Here is a 20,215-nt window from a genome sequence, read left to right as displayed (position 1 = left end):
GTTACCTCACGGCTACCCCTGTCGGTATGGGTCCCGCACCGATCGACTCCCTGTAGCCAGGTGCATCCCCCACCCTCACTGTGGGTGCTGTGTGGCACTGAAGGCGGCAAAGTCCCTCCGACAATCAACCTTTCGCCGTGTACTTAAAAAAAAAAAATAATTCTCGAGATGTGGGCATCGCTGGCAAGGCCGGCATTTATTGCCCATCCCTAGTTGCCCTTGAGAAGGTGATGGTGAGCCGCCACCTTGGACCGTTGCAGTCCGTGTGGTGTAGGTGCTGCCACAGTGCTGTTAGGGAGGGAGTTCCAGGATTTTGACCCAGCGACGATGAAGGAACGGCCGATATATGTCCAGGTTGGGATAATGCGTGGAGAGGAACTTGGAGGTGATGGTGTTCCCATGCGCCTGCTGCCCTTGTCCTTCTAGGTGGAAGAGGTCGCGGGTTTGGGAGGTGCTGCCGAAGAAGCCTTGGCGAGTTGCTGCAGTGCATCTTGTAGATGGTGCACACTGCAGCCACGGTACGGCGGTGGTGGAGGGAGTGAATGTTTAAGGTGGTGGACAGACTATATGCCCAGACCGGGTAAGGACAGCAGGTTTCCTTCCTAAAGGACATTAGTGAACCAGTTGGGCTTTTACGGCACTCTGACAGCTTCGTGGTGGTCACTTTTACCTATTCCAGATTTTGTGACACTGAATTCACATTCCCAAGCTGCCACGGTGGGATTTGAACTAACATTCCCTGGATTACGAGTGTAGTATGATTACCATTACAACACCGTACCCGGCACGGTGTCACGTAGATGTGTCCCACACCCGTGAGCGCGGCGTGGACAACAGGGTCCATGAGAGAGCCACGTGGTTTGGTCACATGCTCAGCCGATCAAGGTTGCTATAGTGACGAATAGTGCAGCGGGCACTTCCTGTTAGTGTCACGCCCACTTCCCTCCCGCTTCGACTCCCTGGTTGGCGCTGCTCTACCTGGGTCCTCCTAATTCCCGCCTCCGAGCTAGGTGGCACTGCGACGGTGCGCTGATACCCCGTCAAACACCCGCCGCCCCCCCCCCCCCCAACCGCTCTTGGTACAAAACGTACATCAACAACGATGTACATTTATATAGCGCCTTTAACGCAGTAAAATGGCCCAGGGCGCTTCACAGGAGCGATTATCAAACAACAATTTGACACCGAGCCACATGAGATATTAGGACAGGTTGGTCAAAGAGGCAGGTTTTCAGGAGCATCTTAGCGGAGGAGAGAGTGCCAGAGAGGTTTAGGGAGGGAATTCCGGAGCTCAGGGCCTAGGCAGCTGAAGGCACGGCCGCCAATGGTGGGACGGTGGAAACCATCGCGGGAGACTCCATTGTTGTGACGGGCGGTAACGGCCGGGTTGCTCGGCAACCCCGGCGTGCAGGTCGCAGCCGAGGCTCGCGCTCAGCCCGTTTCTTTCTTCCCTTCGGCAGGTGGTGGTGGAGAAGCGGCTGTGGAGGGAGCGGGGGGTCAGCCGGCGAGAGCTGACGCAGGCCGAGTTCCTGCGGGAGGTGTGGCGGTGGAGGGAGGCGTAAGTACCGCGCTCGGCAGCTCGCCACCTGCGCCGCTCGCGAGCTTGGAGCACCCGCCGCGGTTCAGTGGGCAGCCCTCTCGCCTCTGAGTCAGGAGGTCGTGGGTTCGCGTCCCACTCCAGAGACTTGAGCACCAAAATCCAGGCTGGCATTCCAGTGCAATGCTGAATGCACTGTCGGAGGTGCCGTCTTTCGGATTAGACGTTAAACTGAGGCCCCGTCTGCCCTCTCTAGTGGATGTAAAAGATCCCATGGTCACTATTCGAAGAAGAGCAGGGGAGTTGTCCCCGGTGACCTGACCAATATTTATCCCTCAATCAACATCACTAAAACAGATTAGCTGGTCATTATCATAGCGCTGTTTGTGGGATCTTGCTGTGCACAAATTGGCTGTCGCACTTTCGTACGTAACAATAGTGACTACACTTCAAAATGTGTTTCATTGGCTGAGAATGTGAAAGGCGCTATATAAATGCAAGGTCTTTCTTGACCTCTGGTTGTGATTGGCAGGAAGGGGGACGAGATCTACCAACAGCTGCGGCGTTTGGGCTCCTCGCTGGATTGGGACCGGGCCTGCTTCACCATGGACACAGTGAGTCGCCACACGGGGATGGGTCGTAGGTCGGGGGGCAATGGCCACTTTCAAACCCCCCCCCCCCCCCCCCCCCGACCCGTCCTGCCAGACCCCAGCCCAAGGACTGTTGTTGCATCCTCTGCTTTCTTCTAAACATTTATCAAACTCTGGTTTGGCCCCAGCTGGAGTACGGTGTCCAATTCTGGGCACCACACTTTGGGAAGGATGTCAAGGCCTTGGAGAGGGTTCATTGCTGCGGCCCTTCCGGCGCTGCGGCAGCCTGTCCGCTCGTTCTTGCCCGGTGCTAATATCGCTTGTCGCACCGCGGTAACCATGGACACCAGTGCCTCGTGTCGACAGGACCTTCATGCTACGTCTCTTTTTTAATGGCCACGTTGGACAGTCACGCCATACTTTGCCGGAGTCTCACCTGCCACTTCTTTCCTCCTCCTCCACCCCCCCCGCCCTCTCTTGCAGGACTACTCGGAGGCTGTGACTGAGGCGTTTGCGCGGCTGCATGAAGCAGATCTGGTGTACCGCAGCCAGAGGCTGGTGAACTGGTCGTGCGCCCTGAACTCCGCCATTTCCGACATCGAGGTACGAACACACACGGGACTATTTCCTCTGGTGGTGGTGGAGTCCAGAACAAGGGACAGAAGCTTAACGTTAGAGCCAGGCCGTTCAGGGGGTGATGTCAGGAAGCACTTCTTCAGACAAATGGTCGTGGAAATCCCCAAAAAGGCCATGGATTTAGGGGGACAATTGGAGCTTTCAAGACTGAGATCAATAGATCTTTGTTGGGTAAGGACATCATAAGAATTAGGAGCAGGAGTCGGCCACACGGCCCCTCGAGCCCACTCCGCCATTCAATAAGATCATGGCTGATTCTCGACCTCAACTTCAATTGCCTGCCCGATTTCTCTCCCTTGTTTCCCCGAGAGTCCAAAAATCTATCGATCTCAGCCTTGAATATACTCAACGACTGAGTATCCACAACTCTCTGGGGTAGAGAATTCCAAAGATTCACAACCCTCTGAGTGAAGAAATTCCTCCTCATCTCAGTCTTAAATGGCCGACCCCTTATCCTGAGACTATGCCGCCTAGTTCTAGACTCTCCAGCCAGGGGAAACAACCTCTCAGCATCTACCCTGTCAATCCCCCTCAGAATCTTATATGTTTCAATGAGATCACCTCTCATTCTTCTAAACTCCAGAAAGTATCGGCCCATTCTACTCAATCTCTTCTCATAGGACAACCCTTTCATCCCAGGGATCAATCTAGTGAACCTTCGTTACACCGCCTCTAAGGCAAGTATATCCTTCCTCAGATAAGGAGACCAAAACTGTGCACAAACTCCAGGTGTGGTCTCACCAAGGCCCTGTACAATTGTAGCGAGACTTCCTTACTCTTATACTCCAACCCCCTTGCAGTAAAGGCCAATGGGATATGGAGCAAAAGCAGGTAAATGGAGTTGAGGTACAGAATGACTGAGCAGGCGCAAGGGGCTGAATGGCCTCCTCCTGTTCTTGATCAACCTGAGTAAGAAGGCTCCCCTTGCAATCACAATGGAAGGTTAGAGCCACCTCCACCCCCCCACCGCCCTTTTCCCTCTTTCTCTCCTTCCTGGCTACCCTCTGTTCATTCCTAGTGCCTATCTTAAACTCGCCCCTCACCTCCCCCTCCCCGTGTCCTGCTGCCCTGGTGTATCTGAGAGTACCGGTCAGGATTGACCTCCTCCGCCCTGTTGGCGGAGGTGGGGGGTGTTGGGGGGTCTCACGGTGGTTAGAGGTGTGTCAGAAACCGGGCTCCGGGGACAGACCCCACTGGGAACGATCCGCGTTGCAGATCAGCAGAGACTTTAGTTTGTGAAACATGCGGGCAAAACTATTTTGCCGGGACCCACCCCCAGACCCAGCCCACCGTCAACAGCTGCTCCCCGACACTGCACATTCCTCTGAGCCCACGCTCTGCCCATTAGGGCTTTCCGTGGATTCCCCCTGGCCTCCACCTCAAGCCTCCCCTCCCCCCATCAGCTTCGTTCGCTCTGGACTGTAACCCCTGCACTTTTACCTTTTTACCCTGAAGACTGTGTTGCCGTGACCTCTGACCCCCCCCCTTGCCACGTCTCCTTTGGCAGGTAGAGAGCCGGGCGCTGAGCGGGCGCAGCTACATCTCCGTGCCCGGTTACCGGGAAAGGGTCGCTTTCGGCGAGCTGGTGAACTTCGCGTACTTGACGGAAGATTCGGGTGAGTTACTGGGTGGCGATCCGCTAACGGTTATTAGTAAGTGTTTGGCGGCGCAGCAGTCTGGAACACCAGGTGAGAGCGATGGGAGGAGGAGTGCAGGACACTCTCAGCTGGTTAAAAAGTGATGAGAGCTCTTGCCTCCTGCTCCTGATCCTTTATTTAATAAACAGATTCAAAACCCAAGAGATAGTGAAATATCTGACTTTTTTTTTAGTTAAGTTGAGTACATGAAAGCAATATGTCTATATACTCACACTTAGAAGACCCATCGGGCTGCACCTCACTTGGCAGTTTGCAGTCCTGAGTCTCCGCTTGTACTAAAGCTCTCGGCGGTGTGTGCGTGTGTGGTTTCACTATTAAGCTATTTTACTTATTTCCTGCTCAATGCTCTGCACCTTCTACTGAATCACGTCCGATGTATGTCTGCAGTTTCTACACTCTCCTTTACTGTAGCCTTGTGTGCTAACCATCCCATGCTGCTCTTTGCCTCTGCCAAGCCATTAGCTTATTATGTTGCACATTATCCTACACACTTTTCACTTGACCTCTGCCCCATTGGATGGCACCAGGGTGGGAGACCAATCCCGGACCATGTTACTGCACAGTGCGATGTTAAATATTCGCTTCTCATCTGCCCCCTCCCCAGCCCCCCGCACTCACTCTTCCTTTTCTCTGCTCAGGTGAGGAGGTTGTCGTAGCGACGACGCGGCCCGAAACCATGCTGGGAGACGTGGCAGTGGTGGTACACCCAGATGATGGCCGGTACACGGTGAGACGGGCGAGGCGGGCAGGGCGGGGTGAGGCGTGCAGGGCGCGGTGAGGTGGGCAGGGCGGGGTGAGGCGTGCAGGGCGCGGTGAGGCGGGCAGGGCGGGGTGAGGCGTGCAGGGCGCGGTGAGGCGGGCAGGGCAGGGTGAGGCGTGCAGGGCGCGGTGAGGCGGGCAGGGCGGGGTGAGGCGTGCAGGGCGCGGTGAGGCGGGCAGGGCGGGGTGAGGCGGGCAGGCGCGGTGAAACATAGAAACATAGAAAATAGGAGCAGGAGTAGGCCATTCGGCCCCTCGAGCCTGCTCCGCCATTCAATGAGATCATGGCTGATCGTCCAAATTCAGTACCCTGTCCCTGCTTTCTCCCCATATCCCTTGATCCCCCTAGCCTTGAGAAATATATCCAACTCCTTCTTGAATATATTTAATGAACTGGCCTCCACCGCCCTCTGTGGCAGAGAATTCCACAGGTTCACCACTCTGGGTGAAGAAATTCCTCCTCATTTCTGTCCTAAATGGCTTACCCCTTATCCTTAGACTGTGACCCCTGGTTCTGGTCTCCCCGACCATCGGGAACATCCTTCCAGCATCTAGTCTGTCTAGTCCTGTTAGAATTTTATAAGTTTCGATGAGATCCCCTCTCATTCTTCTAAACTCCAGCGAGTACAAGCCCAATCGACCCAATCTCTCCTCATACATCATTCCTGCCATCCCAGGTATCAGCCTGGTGATACCTGGGGCGGGAAGGGCGCGGTGAGGCAGGAAGGGCGCGGTGTGGCGGGCAGGGCGGGGTGAGCCGAGCAGGGCGCGGTGAGGTGGGCGGATGCGGTGAGGCGGAAAGGGTGCGGTGAGGCAGGCAGGGTGGGGTGAGGCGGGCAGTGCGGGGTCAGGCGGGCGGGCGGTGGTCAGGCGGGCAGTGCGCGGTGAGGCGGGCAGGGCGGGGTGAGGCGGGCAGTGCGGGGTCAGGCGGGCAGTGCGCGGTGAGGCGGGCAGGGCGGGGTGAGGCGGGCGGACGGGGTGAGGCGGGCAGGGCGGTGTGAGGCGGGCAGGGCGGCGCCAGGCGGGGTGAGGCGGGCAGCGCACGGTGAGGCGGGCAGGGCGGGGTCAGGCGGGCAGCGCACGGTGAGGCGGGCAGGGCGGGGTCAGGCGGGCAGCGCACGGTGAGGCGGGCAGTGCGGGGTCAGGTGGGCGGGCGTAGTCAGGCGGGCAGCGCACGGTGAGGCGGGCAGGGCGGGGTCAGGTGGGCAGCGCACGGTGAGAGGCAGGGCGGGGTGAGGCGGGCAGGGTGGCGTCAGGCGAGCAGGGTGAGGGGGCAGGGCAGCGTCAGGCGGGCAGGGCGGGGTGAGGCTGGCAGGGCGGGGTGAGGTGGGCAGGGCGGTGCCAGGCGGGCAGGGCGGGGTGAGGCAGGGCGGGGTGAGGCAGGCAGCGCACGGTGAGCCGGGCAGGGCGGGGTGAGGCAGGGTGGGGTGAGGCGGGCAGCGCACGGTGAGGCGGGCAGGGTGGGGTGAGGCGGGCAGGGCGGTGCCAGGCGGGCAGGGCGGGGTGAGGCGGGTGTTACACTTCGGGCCAGGAGAACCTTCAACCAAAGGTGCCCTGGGGTCTTGGTGGGAGATGCACCGCAGGTGTAGAATTGATTCACCAGAAGTTCTGTGCTGATCTCAAGGTGAGGAGGCGAGCTGTGGGAGGACAGTTAGTTTCAGTGGAATAGCTTCCATCTTCAGTTTAGAGCAATGAAAATTAACAGGGACAGAAACTTCGATAGATCTATTTAACGCGTGGTGTCTCTCTCTATCTACCTAACTAGCTCTTTCTGTCTCCTCTCTCTTTCTCTCTGTCTCGCTCTATCTCTCTCTCACTGTCAATCTCTCTGTCTGTCTCTCTCGCTCTCTCTTTGTCGCTCTCTCTCTCTTTCTCTCCTTTCTATCTCACTCTCTCTCTTTCTATCTCACTCTCTCACTCAGTCTGTCTCTCTTTCTCTACCTCTCTGTCTCTCCCATTCTCTCTGTGCCACGCGCGCTCTCACATTCACTCTTGAATTCTCCCTTGCTTCATGTCCTGCTCATTCTCTCCAGTGTCTCTGTCACACTCACTCTGTCCTCTCTCTGTGTGTTGACACACTCACTCTGTCCTCTCTCTGTGTGTTGACACACTCACTCTGTCCTCTCTCTGTGTGTTGACACACTCACTCTGTCCTCTCTCTGTGTGTTGACACACTCACAATGTCCTCTCTCTGTGTGTTGACACACTCACTCTGTCCTCTCTCTGTGTGTTGACACACTCACTCACTCACTCTGTCCTCTCTGTGTGTGTTGACACACTCACTCTGTCCTCTCTCTGTGTGTTGACACACTCACTCTGTCCTCTCTCTGTGTGTTGACACATTCACTCTGTCCTCTCTCTGTGTGTTGACTCACTCACTCTGTCCTCTCTCTGTGTGTTGAAACACTCACTCTGTCCTCTCTCTGTGTGTTGACACACTCACTCTGTCCTCTCTCTGTGTGTTGACACACTCACTCTGTCCTCTCTCTGTGTGTTGACACACTCACTCTGTCCTCTCTCTGTGTGTTGACACACTCACCCTGTCCTCTCGCTGTGTGTTGACACACTCACTCTGTCCTCTCTCTGTGTGTTGACACACTCACGCTGTCCTCTCCCTGTGTGTTGACACACTCACTCTGTCCTCTCTCTGTGTGTTGTCACACTCACTCTGTCCTCTCTCTGTGTGTTGACACACTCACTCTGTCCTCTCTCTGTGTGTTGACACACTCACTCTGTCCTCGCTCTGTGTGTTGACACACTCACTCTGTCCTCTCTCTGTGTGTTGACACACTCACTCTGTCCTCTCTCTGTGTGTTGACACACTCACGCTGTCCTCTCTCTGTGTGTTGACACACTCACTCTGTCCTCTCTCTGTGTGTTGACACACTCACTCTGTCCTCTCCCTGTGTGTTGACACACTCACTCTGTCCTCGCTCTGTGTGTTGAAACACTCACTCTGTCCTCTCCCTGTGTGTTGACACACTCACTCTGTCCTCTCTCTGTGTGTTGACACACTCACTCTGTCCTCTCCCTGTGTGTTGACACACTCACTCTGTCCTCGCTCTGTGTGTTGTCACACTCACTCTGTCCTCTCCCTGTGTGTTGACACACTCACTCTGTCCTCGCTTTGTGTGTTGAAACACTCACTCTGTCCTCTCCCTGTGTGTTGACACACTCACTCTGTCCTCTCTCTGTGTGTTGACACACTCACTCTGTCCTCTCCCTGTGTGTTGACACACTCACTCTGTCCTCTCTCTGTGTGTTGACACACTCACTCTGTCCTCTCCCTGTGTGTTGACACACTCACTCTGTCCTCTCTCTGTGTGTTGTCACACTCACTCTGTCCTCTCCCTGTGTGTTGACACACTCACTCTGTCCTCTCTCTGTGTGTTGACACACTCACTCTGTCCTCTGTGTGTTGACACACTCACTCTGTCCTCTCTATGTGTGTTGACACACTCACTCTGTCCTCTCCCTGTGTGTTGACACACTCACTCTGTCCTCTCCCTGTGTGTTGACACACTCACTCTGTCCTCTCTCTGTGTGTTGACACACTCACTCTGTCCTCTCTCTGTGTTGACACACTCACTCTGTCCTCTCTCTGTGTGTTGACACACTCACTCTGTCCTCTCCCTGTGTGTTGACACACTCACTCTGTCCTCTCCCTGTGTGTTGACACACTCACTCTATCCTCTCCCTGTGTGTTGACACACTCACTCTGTCCTCTCCCTGTGTGTTGACACACTCACTCTGTCCTCTCTCTGTGTGTTGACACACTCACTCTGTCCTCTCTCTGTGTGTTGACACACTCACTCTGTCCTCTCTCTGTGTGTTGACACACTCACTCTGTCCTCTCTCTGTGTGTTGACACACTCACTCTGTCCTCTCTCTGTGTGTTGACACACTCACTCTGTCCTCTCTCTGTGTGTTGACACACTCACTCTGTCCTCTCTCTGTGTGTTGACACACTCTCTCACACACAGCCTTCCCTCGTGTTCTCTCTCACTCACAGGCTGATTACTACATTGAACGCACTGATTCTGACCTTAATTCCTTCTCTGGCAGTTTTGACACCAGGAAGCGGTGGACACAACTGACCAGGGCGACCCAGCTGGCTTTTGGGGGGCGGGGAGGGGAAAGGTCCCTTCTGTTGGGGGGGGGGGCGGAGGGGCGGATTGTAACTGAACTTCTGCCGGTGCACAGTCAGTTCACTAACTGCGTCCTCTTCCTCCTCGCAGCACCTCCTCGGGAAACGGCTCCGCCACCCCTTCACAGGCCGCCTGCTGCCCATTCTCACTGATACGCTAGTCGACCGTGACTTCGGCACAGGTAATAGCTCAGAAAGAATTGCGTTCCCGTCTAATTAAATACTCGGGAGTCTGGAAGCAGGAGGTGCGGAGAATGTGCTGACCCTGCACTGACCCACCGACCCGGGATCCCACGGGAACTAGTGCTGTTGACCCTGTATTGACCAGATGCTGACATGGGATCCTACGGGGACTGGCGGTGCTGTCCCACTGACCCTGCGCCCCGCCCCGCAGGGACTAGCGGTGCTGACCCACTGACCCTGTGCCCCGCCGGGACTGTAGCGGTGCTGACCCACTGACCCTGTGCCCCGCCGGGACTGTAGCGGTGCTGACCCACTGACCCTGTGCCCCGCCGGGACTATAGCGGTGCCGACCCACTGACCCTGTGCCCCGCCGGGACTATAGCGTGCTGACCCACTGACCCTGCGCCCCGCCCCGCCGGGACTGTAGCGGTACTGACCCTGTGCCCCGCCGGGACTGTAGCGGTGCTGATCCACTGACCCTGTGCCCCGCCGGGACTGCAGCGGTGCTGATCCACTGACCCTGTGCCCCGCCGGGACTGCAGCGGTGCTGATCCACTGACCCTGTGCCCCGCCGGGACTGTTGCGGTGCTGATCCACTGACCCTGTGCCCCGCCGGGACAGTAGCGGTACTGAGCCTGTGCCCCGCCGGGACTGCAGCGGTGCTGATCCACTGACCCTGTGCCCCGCCAGGACTGTAGCGGTGCTGACCCACTGACCCTGTGCCCCGCCAGGACTGTAGCGGTGCTGACCCACTGACCTGTGCCCCGCCTGGACTGTAGCGGTGCTGACCCACTGACCTGTGCCCCGCCCCGCAGGGACTAGCGGTGCTGACCCACTGACCCTGCGCCCCGCCGGGACTGTAGCAGTACTGACCCTGTGCCCCGCCGGGACTGTAGCGGTGCTGACCCACTGACCCTGTGCCCCGCCGGGACTGTAGCGGTGCTGACCCACTGACCTGTGCCCCGCCAGGACTGTAGCGGTACTGACCCACTGACCTGTGCCCCGCCAGGACTGTAGCGGCACTGACCTGTGCCCCGCGGGGACTAGCGGTGCTGACCCACTGACCTGTGCCCCGCCGGGACTGTAGCGGGGCTGACCCACTGAACTGTGCCCCACCAGGACAGTAGCGGTACTGACCTGTGCCTCGCGGGGACTAGCGGTGCTGACCCACTGACCCTGCGCCCCGCCCCGCCCCGCCCCACCGGGACTGTAGCGGTGCTGACCCACTGACCCTGCACCCCGCCCCGCTGGGACTGTAGCGGGGCTGACCCACTGACCCTGCGCCCCGCTCCGCTGGGACTGTAGTGGTACTGACCTGTGCCCCGCCCCGCTGGGACTGTAGCGGGGCTGACCCAATGACCTGTGCCCCGCGGGGACTAGCGGTGCTGACCCACTGACCCTGCGCCCCGCCCCGCTGTGACTGTCGCGGGGCTGACCCACTGACCTGCGCCCCGCCCTGCCAGGACTGCAGCGGGGCTGACCCACTGACCCTGCGCACCGCCTCCCCTGGACTGTAGCGGTGCAAACCCGCTGACCCTGCGCCCCGCCGGGACTGTAGCGGTGCTGACCCTGCGCCCCGCCGGGACTGTAGCGGTGCTGACCCACTGACCCTGAGCTCCGCCGCGCCGGGACTGTAGCGGTGCTGACCCTGTGCCCCGCCGGGACTGTAGCGGTGCTGACCCACTGACCCTGCGCCCCGCCTCGCCGGGACTGTAGTGGGGCTGACCCACTGACCCTGCACCCCGCCCCGCCAGGACTGTAGCGGTGCTGACCCACTGACCCTGCACCCCGCCCCGATGGGACTGTAGCGGCACTGACCCTGCACCCCACCCCACCGGGACTGTAGTGGTGCTGACCCACTGACCCTGCACCCAGCCCCGCCTGGACTGTAGCGGGCTGACCCACTGACCCTGCGCCCCGCCACGCCGGGACTGTAGCGGGGCTGACCCACTGACCCTGCGCACCGCCACGCCGGGACTGTAGCGGTGCTGACCCTGCGCCCCGCCCCGCCGGGACTGTAGCGGTGCTGACCCTGCGCCCCGCCGCGCCGGGACTGTAGCGGGGCTGACCCACTGACCCTGCGCACCGCCTTCCCGGGACTGTAGCGGGACTGACCCGCTGACCCTGCGCTCCGCCGCGCCGGGACTGTAGCGGTGCTGACCCGCTGACCCTGCGCCCCGCCGGGACTGTAGTGGTGCTGACCCACTGACCCTGCGCTCCGCCGCGCCGGGACTGTAGCGGTGCTGACCCACTGACCCTGCGCTCCGCCGCGCCGGGACTGTAGCGACGCTGACCCTGCGCCCCGGGGGGACTGTAGCGGTGCTGACCCTGCGCCCCGCCTCGCCGGGATTGTAGCGGTACTGACCCTGCACCCCGCCCCACCGGGCATGTAGCGGTGCTGACCCACTGACCCTGCACCCCGCCCCGCCTGGACTGTAGCGGACTGACCCACTGACCCTGCGCCCCGCCTCGCCGGGACTGTAGCGGTGCTGACCCACTGACCCTGTGCCCCGCCGGGACAGTAGCGGGGCTGACCCTGTGCCCCGCGGGGACTAGCGGTGCTGACCCACTGACCTGTGCCCCGCCGGGACTGTAGCGGTGCTGACCCACTGACCTTGCGCCCCGCCCCGCCAGGACTGTAGCGGTGCTGACCCACGAACCCTGTGCCCCGCGGGGACTTGCGGTGCTGACCCACTGACCTATGCCCCGCCGGGACTGTAGCGGTGCTGACCCACTGACCTTGCGCCCCGCCGCGCCGGGACTGTAGCGGTGCTGACCCACTGACCCTGTGCCCCACAGGGACTAGCGGTGCTGACCCTGCGCCCCGCGGGGACTGTAGCGGTACTGACCCTGCGCCCCGCCCGGACTGTAGCGGTACTGACCCACTGTCCCTGTGCCCCGCCGGGACAGTAGCGGGGCTGACCCTGTGCCCCGCGGGGACTAGCGGTGCTGACCCACTGACCTGTGCCCCGCCGGGACTGTAGCGGTGCTGACCCACTGTCCCTGCGCCCCGCCCCGCCGGGACTGTAGCGGTGCTGACCCACGAACCCTGTGCCCCGCGGGGACCTGCGGTGCTGACCCACTGACCTATGCCCCGCCGGGACTGTAGCGGTGCTGACCCACTGACCTTGCGCCCCGCCGCGCCGGGACTGTAGCGGTGCTGACCCACTGACCCTGTGCCCCGCCCCGCCGGGACTGTAGCAGGGCTGACCCACTGACCTGTGCCCCGCCGGGACTGTAGTGGTACTGGCCCTGTGCCCCGCCGGGACTGTAGCGGTGCTGACCCACTGACCCTGTGCCCCGCCAGGACTGTAGCGGTGCTGACCCACTGACCTGTGCCCCGCCGGGACTGTAGCAGTGCTGACCCACTGACCCTGTGCCCCGCGTGGACTATAGCGGTGCTGACCCACTAACCCTGTGCCCCGCCGGGACTATAGCGGTGCTGACCCACTGACCCTGTGCCCCGCCCCGCCGGGACTGTAGCGGTGCTGACCCACTGACCCTGCGCCCCGCCCCGCCGGGACTGTAGCGGTGCTGACCCACTGACCCTGTGCCCCGCGGGGACTAGCGGTGCTGACCCACTGACCTGTGCCCCGCCGGGACTGTAGCAGTGCTGACCCACTGACCTTGCGCCCCGCCGGGACTGTAGCAGTGCTGACCCACTGACCCTGCACCCCGCCCCACCGGGATTGTAGCGGTGCTGACCCACTGACACTGCGCCCCGCCCCACCGGGCATGTAGCGGTGCTGACCCACTGACCCTGCACCCCGCCCCGCCTGGACTGTAGCGGACTGACCCACTGACCCTGCGCCCCGCCTCGCCGGGACTGTAGCGGGGCTGACCCGCTGACCCTGCGCGCCGCCCCTTCGGGACTGTAGCGGTACTGACCTTGCGCCCCGCCTCACCGGGCATGTAGCGGTGCTGACCCACTGACCCTGCGACCTGCCCCGCCGGCACTGTAGCGGTGCTGACCCACTGACCCTGTGCCCCGCCGGGACAGTAGCGGGGCTGACCCTGTGCCCCGCGGGGACTAGCGGTGCTGACCCACTGACCTGTGCCCCGCCGGGACTGTATCGGTGCTGACCCACTGTCCCTGCGCCCCGCCCCGCCGGGACTTGCGGTGCTGACCCACTGACCTGTGCCCCGCCGGGACTGTAGCGGTGCTGACCCACTGTCCCTGCGCCCCGCCCCGCCGGGACTGCAGCGGTGCTGACCCACGAACCCTGTGCCCCGCGGGGACTTGCGGTGCTGACCCACTGACCTATGCCCCGCCGGGACTGTAGTGGTGCTGACCCACTGACCTTGCGCCGGGACCGTAGCGGTGCTGACCCACTGACCCTGTGCCCCACAGGGACTAGCGGTGCTGACCCTGCGCCCCGCGGGGACTGTAGCGGTACTGACCCTGCGCCCCGCCCGGACTGTAGCGGTACTGACCCTGTGCCCCGCGGCGACTAGCGGTGCTGACCCACTGACCCTGCGCTCCGCCGCGCCGGGACTGTAGCGGTGCTGACCCTGCGCCCCGCCGGGATTGTAGCGGGGCTGACCCACTGACCCTGTGCCCCGCCCCGCCGGGACTGTAGCAGGGCTGACCCACTGACCCTGTGCCCCGCCGGGACTGTAGCGGTACTGACCCTGCGCCCCGCCCCGCCGGGACTGTAGCGGTGCTGACCCACTGACCTGTGCCCCGCCGGGACTGTAGTGGTACTGGCCCTGTGCCCCGCCGGGACTGTAGCGGTACTGACCCTGTGCCCTGCCCCGCAGGGACTAGCGGTGCTGACCCACTGACCCTGTGCCCCGCCAGGACTGTAGCGGTGCTGACCCACTGACCTGTGCCCCGCCGGGACTGTAGCGGTGCTGACCCACTGACCCTGTGCCCCGCGTGGACTATAGCGGTGCTGACCCACTAACCCTGTGCCCCGCCGGGACTATAGCGGTGCTGACCCACTGACCCTGCGCCCCGCCGGGACTGTAGCGGTGCTGACCCACTGACCCTGCGCCCCGCCCCGCTGGGACTGTAGCGGTGCTGACCCACTGACCCTGTGCCCCGCGGGGACTAGCGGTGCTGACCCACTGACCTTGCGCCCCGCCGGGACTGTAGCAGTGCTGACCCACTGACCCTGCGCCCCGCCCTGCCGGGACTGTAGCAGTGCTGACCCACTGACCCTGTGCCCCGCGGGGACTAGCGGTGCTGACCCACTGACCTTGCGCCCCGCCGGGACTGTAGCGGTGCTGACCCTGCGCCCCGCGGGGACTGTAGCGGTACTGACCCTGCGCCCCGCCCCGCCGGGACTGTAGCGGTGCTGACCCTGCGCCCCGCGGGGACTGTAGCGGTACTGACCCTGCGCCCCGCCCCGCCGGGACTGTAGCGGTGCTGACCCTGCGCCCCGCCGGGACTGTAGCGGTGCTGACCCACTGACCCTGCGCTCCGCCGCGCCGGGACTGTAGCGGTGCTGACCCTGTGCCCCGCCGGGACTGTAGCGGTACTGACCCTGTGCCCCGCCGGGACTATAGCGGTAATGACCCTGCGCCCCGCCCTGCCGGGACTGTAGCGGTGCTGACCCACTGACCCTGCGCCCGCCGGGACTGTAGCGGGGTTGACCCTGTGCCCCGTTGGAACTGTAGCGGGGCTGACCCACTGACCCTGTGCCCCGCCGGGACTATAGCGGTACTGACCCTGCGCCCCGCCGGGACTGTAGCGGTGCTGACCCACTGACCCTGCGCCCCGCCGGGACTGTAGCGGGGTTGACCCTGTGCCCCGTTGGGACTGTAGCGGTGCTGACCCACTGACCCTGTGCCCCGCCAGGACTGTAGCGGTGCTGGTGAATGGTCAGTGTCACCCGAGTTGTCGCGGCGATTAGCGTGCGGGTCCAAAGGCAGTTCCTGTCCCGACTCCCGCGCTCACTCGGTGCCTCTGTTCCTTGCAGGTGCTGTGAAGGTGACTCCGGCTCATGACCACACCGACTATGAGCTCGGCCTGAAACACCAGCTCCCTCTCATCTCCGTCTTCAACGAGGATGGAACCATGGCAACCGAGAGTGGCGACTGGCTGCAGGTAGCGGAAAACGTCAGCAGGTCAATAATGGGGTCGGGGGGGGTGGTTTACGAGGGTGGTGCGAAGGGGGTACGAGGTGCGGGGTGAAACATAGAAACATAAAAGATAGGAGCAGGAGTAGGCCATTCGGCCCCTCGAGCCTGCTCCGCCATTCAATGTGATCATGGCTGATCATCCAAATTCAGTACCCTGTCCCTGCTTTCTCCCCATATCCCTTGATCCCTTTAGCCTTAAGAAACATATCTAACTCCTTCTTGAATATATTTAATGAATTGGCCTCAACTGCCTTCTGTGGTAGAGAATTCCACAGGTTCACCACTCTCTGGGTGAAGAAATTCCTCCTCATCTCAAGGGCAAGGGGCGGGGCATACGTGGAGGTAATGGGTGCGAGGGGGACAAGGGGCGGGGCACACGTTGAGGTACAGGGGCGAGAGGGGTACGGGGGTATGAGGGGTTGAAGGGGGTACGAAGGACCGAGGCTGGTGTATGATTCTGCTGGAAGAATCTATTGTAACAGGGCACTGATGGGGGAATCTCTGTCTCTAACTCTCTCTCTCTCTCTGTCTCTCGCACTCTCTCTGTCTCTAACTCTCTCTCTCTCTGTCTCTAACTCTCTCTCTCTCTGTCTCTAACTCTCTCTCTCTCTCTAACTCTCTCTCTGTCTCTAACTCTCTCTCTCTCTCTCTCTAACTCTCTCTCTCTCTCTCTGTCTCTAACTCTCTCTCTGTCTCTAACTCCCTCTCTCTCTCTCTCTAACTCTCTCTCTCTCTGTCTCTAACTCTCTCTCTCTCTCTCTGTCTCTAACTCTCTCTCTGTCTCTAACTCCCTCTCTCTCTCTCTAACTCTCTCTCTCTGTCTCTAACTCTCTCTCTGTCTCTAACTCTCTCTCTCTCTCTCTAACTCTCTCTCTCTCTGTCTCTAACTCTCTCTCTCTCTCTAACTCTCTCTCTCTCTCTCTCTAACTCTCTCTCTCTCTGTCTCTAACTCTCTCTCTCTCTGTCTCTAACTCCCTCTCTCTCTCTCTCTAACTCTCTCTCTGTCTCTAACTCTCTCTCTCTCTAACTCCCTCTCTCTCTGTCTCTAACTCCCTCTCTCTCTCTCTCTAACTCCCTCTCTCTCTGTCTCTAACTCTCTAACTCTCTCTGTCACTAACTCTCTCTAACACTCTCTCTGTCTCTAACTCTCTCTCACACTCTGTCTCTAACTCTCTCTCACGCTCTCTCTAACTCTCTCTCTCTCTGTCTCTAACTCTCTCACACTCTCTCTGTCTCTAACTCTCTCACACTCTCTGTCTCTAACTCTCTTTCACATTCTCTCTGTCTCTAACTCTCTCTCTGTCTCTCTCACACTCTCTGTCTCTAACTCTCTTTCACACTCTGTCTCGAACTCTCTTTCACACTCTGTCTCTAACTCTCTTTCACTCTCTGTCTCTAACTCTCTTTCACACTCTGTCTCTAACTCTCTCTCACACTCTCTCTGTCTCTAACTCTCTCTCTCTCTCTCTCTGTCTCTAACTCTCTCTCGCACTCTCTGTCTCTAACTCTCTCTCACTCTCTCTGTCTCTAACTCTCTCTCTCTCTCTCTCTGTCTCTAACTCTCTCTCACACTCTCTATCTCTAACTCTCTCTCTCTCTCTGTCTCTAACTCTCTCTCTCTCTCTGTCTCTAACTCTCTCTCTCTCTCTCTCTAACTCTCTCTCTCTCTGTCTCTAACTCTCTCACACTCTCTCTGTCTCTAACTCTCACACTCTCTGTCTCTAACTCTCTTTCACATTCTCTCTGTCTCTAACTCTCTCTCTCTCTGTCTCTCACACACTCTCTGTCTCTAACTCTCTTTCACACTCTGTCTCTAACTCTCTTTCACACTCTGTCTCTAACTCTCTTTCACTCTCTGTCTCTAACTCTCTTTCACACTCTGTCTCTAACTCTCTCTCACACTCTCTCTGTCTCTAACTCTCTCTCTCTGCCTCTAACTCTCTCTCACACTCTCTGTCTCTAACTCTCTCTCACACTCTCTCTGTCTCTAACTCTCTCTCTCTGTCTCTAACTCTCTCTCACACTCTATCTCTAACTCTCTCTCTCTCTGTCTCTAACTCTCTCTCTCTCTCTGTCTCTAACTCTCTCTCTCTCTCTCTCTGTCTCTAACTCTCTCTCACACTCTCTCTGTCTCTAACTCTCTCTCTCTGTCTCTAACTCTCTCTCACACTCTCTCTATCTCTAACTCTCTCTCTCTCTCTCTCTGTCTCTAACTCTCTCTCTCTCTGTCTCTAACTCTCTCTCTCTCTCTCTGTCTCTAACTCTCTCTCTCTCTCTCTGTCTCTAACTCTCTCTCACACTCTCTCTGTCTCTAACTCTCTCTCTCTCTCTCTCTGTCTCTAACTCTCTCTCACACTCTCTATCTCTAACTCTCTCTCTCTCTCTCTCTGTCTCTAACTCTCTCTCTCTCTCTGTCTCTAACTCTCTCTCTCTCTATCTCTGTCTCTAACTCTCTCTCACACTCTCTCTGTCTCTAACTCTCTCTCTCTCTCTCTGTCTCTAACTCTCTCTCTCTCTCTGTCTCTAACTCTCTCTCTCTCTCTCTGTCTCTAACTCTCTCTCACTCTCTCTGTCTCTAACTCTCTCTCACTCTCTCTGTCTCTAACTCTCTCTCTCTCTCTGTCTCTAACTCTCTCTCTCTCTCTCTGTCTCTAACTCTCTCTCACACTCTCTGTCTCTAACTCTCTCTCTCTCTGTCTCTCACTCTCTCACACTCTCTCTGTCTCTAACTCTCACTCTCTTGTCTCTAACTCTCTCTCTCACTCTCTCTGTCTCTAACTCTCTCACTCTCTCTGTCTCTAACTCTCTCACACTCTCTCTGTCTCTAACTCTCTCTCACACTCTCTGTCTCTAACTCTCTCACACACTCTCTGTCTATAACTCTCTCTCTCACTCTATCTGTCTCTAACTCTCTCTCACTCTATCTGTCTCTAACTCTCTCACACGCTCTCTTGTCTCTAACTCTCTCTCTCACTCTCTCTGTCTCTAACTCTCTCTCACACTCTCTGTCTCTAACTCTCTCTCACACTCTCTCTGTCTCTAACTCTCTCTCTCTCTGTCTCTAACTCTCTCTCACACTCTCTGTCTCTAACTCTCTCTCACACTCTCTGTCTCTAACTCTCTCTCACTCTCTCTGTCTCTAACTCTCTCTCACACTCTCTGTCTCTAACTCTCTCACTCTCTCTGTCTCTAACTCTCTCTCACACGCTCTGTCTCTAACTCTCTCTCTCACACTCTCTGTCTCTAACTCTCTCTCTCTCTGTCTCTAACTCTCTCTCACACTCTCTGTCTCTAACTCTCTCTCACTCTCTCTGTCTCTCTCTCTCACTCTCTGTCTCTAACTCTCTCTCTCTCTCTGTCTCTAACTCTCTCACACTCTCTGTCTCTAACTCTCACACACTCTCTGTCTCTAACTCTCTCTCACACTCTCTGTCTCTAACTCTCTCTCACACTCTCTGTCTCTAACGCTCTCTCTCTCTGTCTCTAACTCTCTCTCACACTCTCTGTCTCTAACTCTCTCTCACACTCTCTGTCTCTAACTCTCTCTCTCACTCTCTCTGTCTCTAACTCTCTCACACACTCTCTGTCTCTAACTCTCTCTCACTCTCTCTGTCTCTAACTCTCTCTCTCTCTGTCTCTAACTCTCTCTCACACTCTCTGTCTCTAACTCTCTCTCACACTCTCTGTCTCTAACGCTCTCTCTCTCTGTCTCTAACTCTCTCTCACACTCTCTGTCTCTAACTCTCTCTCACACTCTCTGTCTCTAACTCTCTCTCTCACTCTCTCTGTCTCTAACTCTCTCTCACACTCTCTGTCTCTAACTCTCTCTCTCTGTCTCTAACTCTCTCACTCTCTCTGTCTCTAACTCTCTCTCACACTCTCTGTCTCTAACTCTCTCTCTCTCTCTCTGTCTCTAACTCTCTCTCACACTCTCTCTGTCTCTAACTCTCTCTCACACTCTCTGTCTCTAACTCTCTCTCACATTCTCTGTCTCTAACTCTCTCACACTCTCTGTCTCTAACTCTCTCACACTCTCTCTGTCTCTAACTCTCTCTCACACTCTCTGTGTCTAACTCTCTCACACACTCTCTGTCTCTAACTCTCTCTCTCACTCTATCTGTCTCTAACTCTCTCTCTCACTCTATCTGTCTCTAACTCTCTCACACACTCTCTTGTCTCTAACTCTCTCTCTCACTCTCTCTGTCTCTAACTCTCTCTCACACTCTCTGTCTCTAACTCTCTCTCACACTCTCTCTGTCTCTAACTCTCTCTCTCTCTGTCTCTAACTCTCTCTCACACTCTCTGTCTCTAACTCTCTCTCACACTCTCTGTCTCTAACTCTCTCTCACTCTCTCTGTCTCTAACTCTCTCTCACACTCTCTGTCTCTAACTCTCTCTCTCACTCTCTCTGTCTCTAACTCTCTCTCACACGCTCTGTCTCTAACTCTCTCTCACACTCTCTGTCTCTAACTCTCTCTCTCTCTGTCTCTAACTCTCTCTCACACTCTCTGTCTCTAACTCTCTCTCACTCTCTCTGTCTCTAACTCTCTCTCTCACTCTCTCTGTCTCTAACTCTCTCTCACTCTCTGTCTCTAACTCTCTCACACTCTCTGTCTCT

At 58.2% G+C, this 20,215-nt stretch overlaps 1 protein-coding gene across 1 annotated transcript in view; it reads left to right on the top strand.

Moving 5' to 3' along the window:
* Positions 1-20,215, top strand: part of vars2 (valyl-tRNA synthetase 2, mitochondrial) — a 136,064-nt gene that overhangs the window by 21,710 nt on the left and 94,139 nt on the right. Inside the window, exons 6-12 of the mRNA XM_085973730.1 lie at positions 1,461-1,558; positions 2,070-2,151; positions 2,611-2,730; positions 4,271-4,379; positions 5,060-5,148; positions 9,419-9,509; positions 15,435-15,562. Of these exons, the coding sequence (XP_085829856.1) occupies positions 1,461-1,558; positions 2,070-2,151; positions 2,611-2,730; positions 4,271-4,379; positions 5,060-5,148; positions 9,419-9,509; positions 15,435-15,562 (717 nt within the window). The remainder of the gene's footprint in view (positions 1-1,460; positions 1,559-2,069; positions 2,152-2,610; positions 2,731-4,270; positions 4,380-5,059; positions 5,149-9,418; positions 9,510-15,434; positions 15,563-20,215) is intronic.

The sequence above is a fragment of the Somniosus microcephalus genome, unplaced genomic scaffold, assembly GCF_052327205.1.
Source record: "Somniosus microcephalus isolate GS21.2 unplaced genomic scaffold, FLI_Smic_1.0 unresolved_chr1, whole genome shotgun sequence".
Lineage (NCBI taxonomy): Eukaryota > Metazoa > Chordata > Chondrichthyes > Squaliformes > Somniosidae > Somniosus > Somniosus microcephalus.
This window is presented reverse-complemented; position numbering and strand designations above follow the sequence as displayed.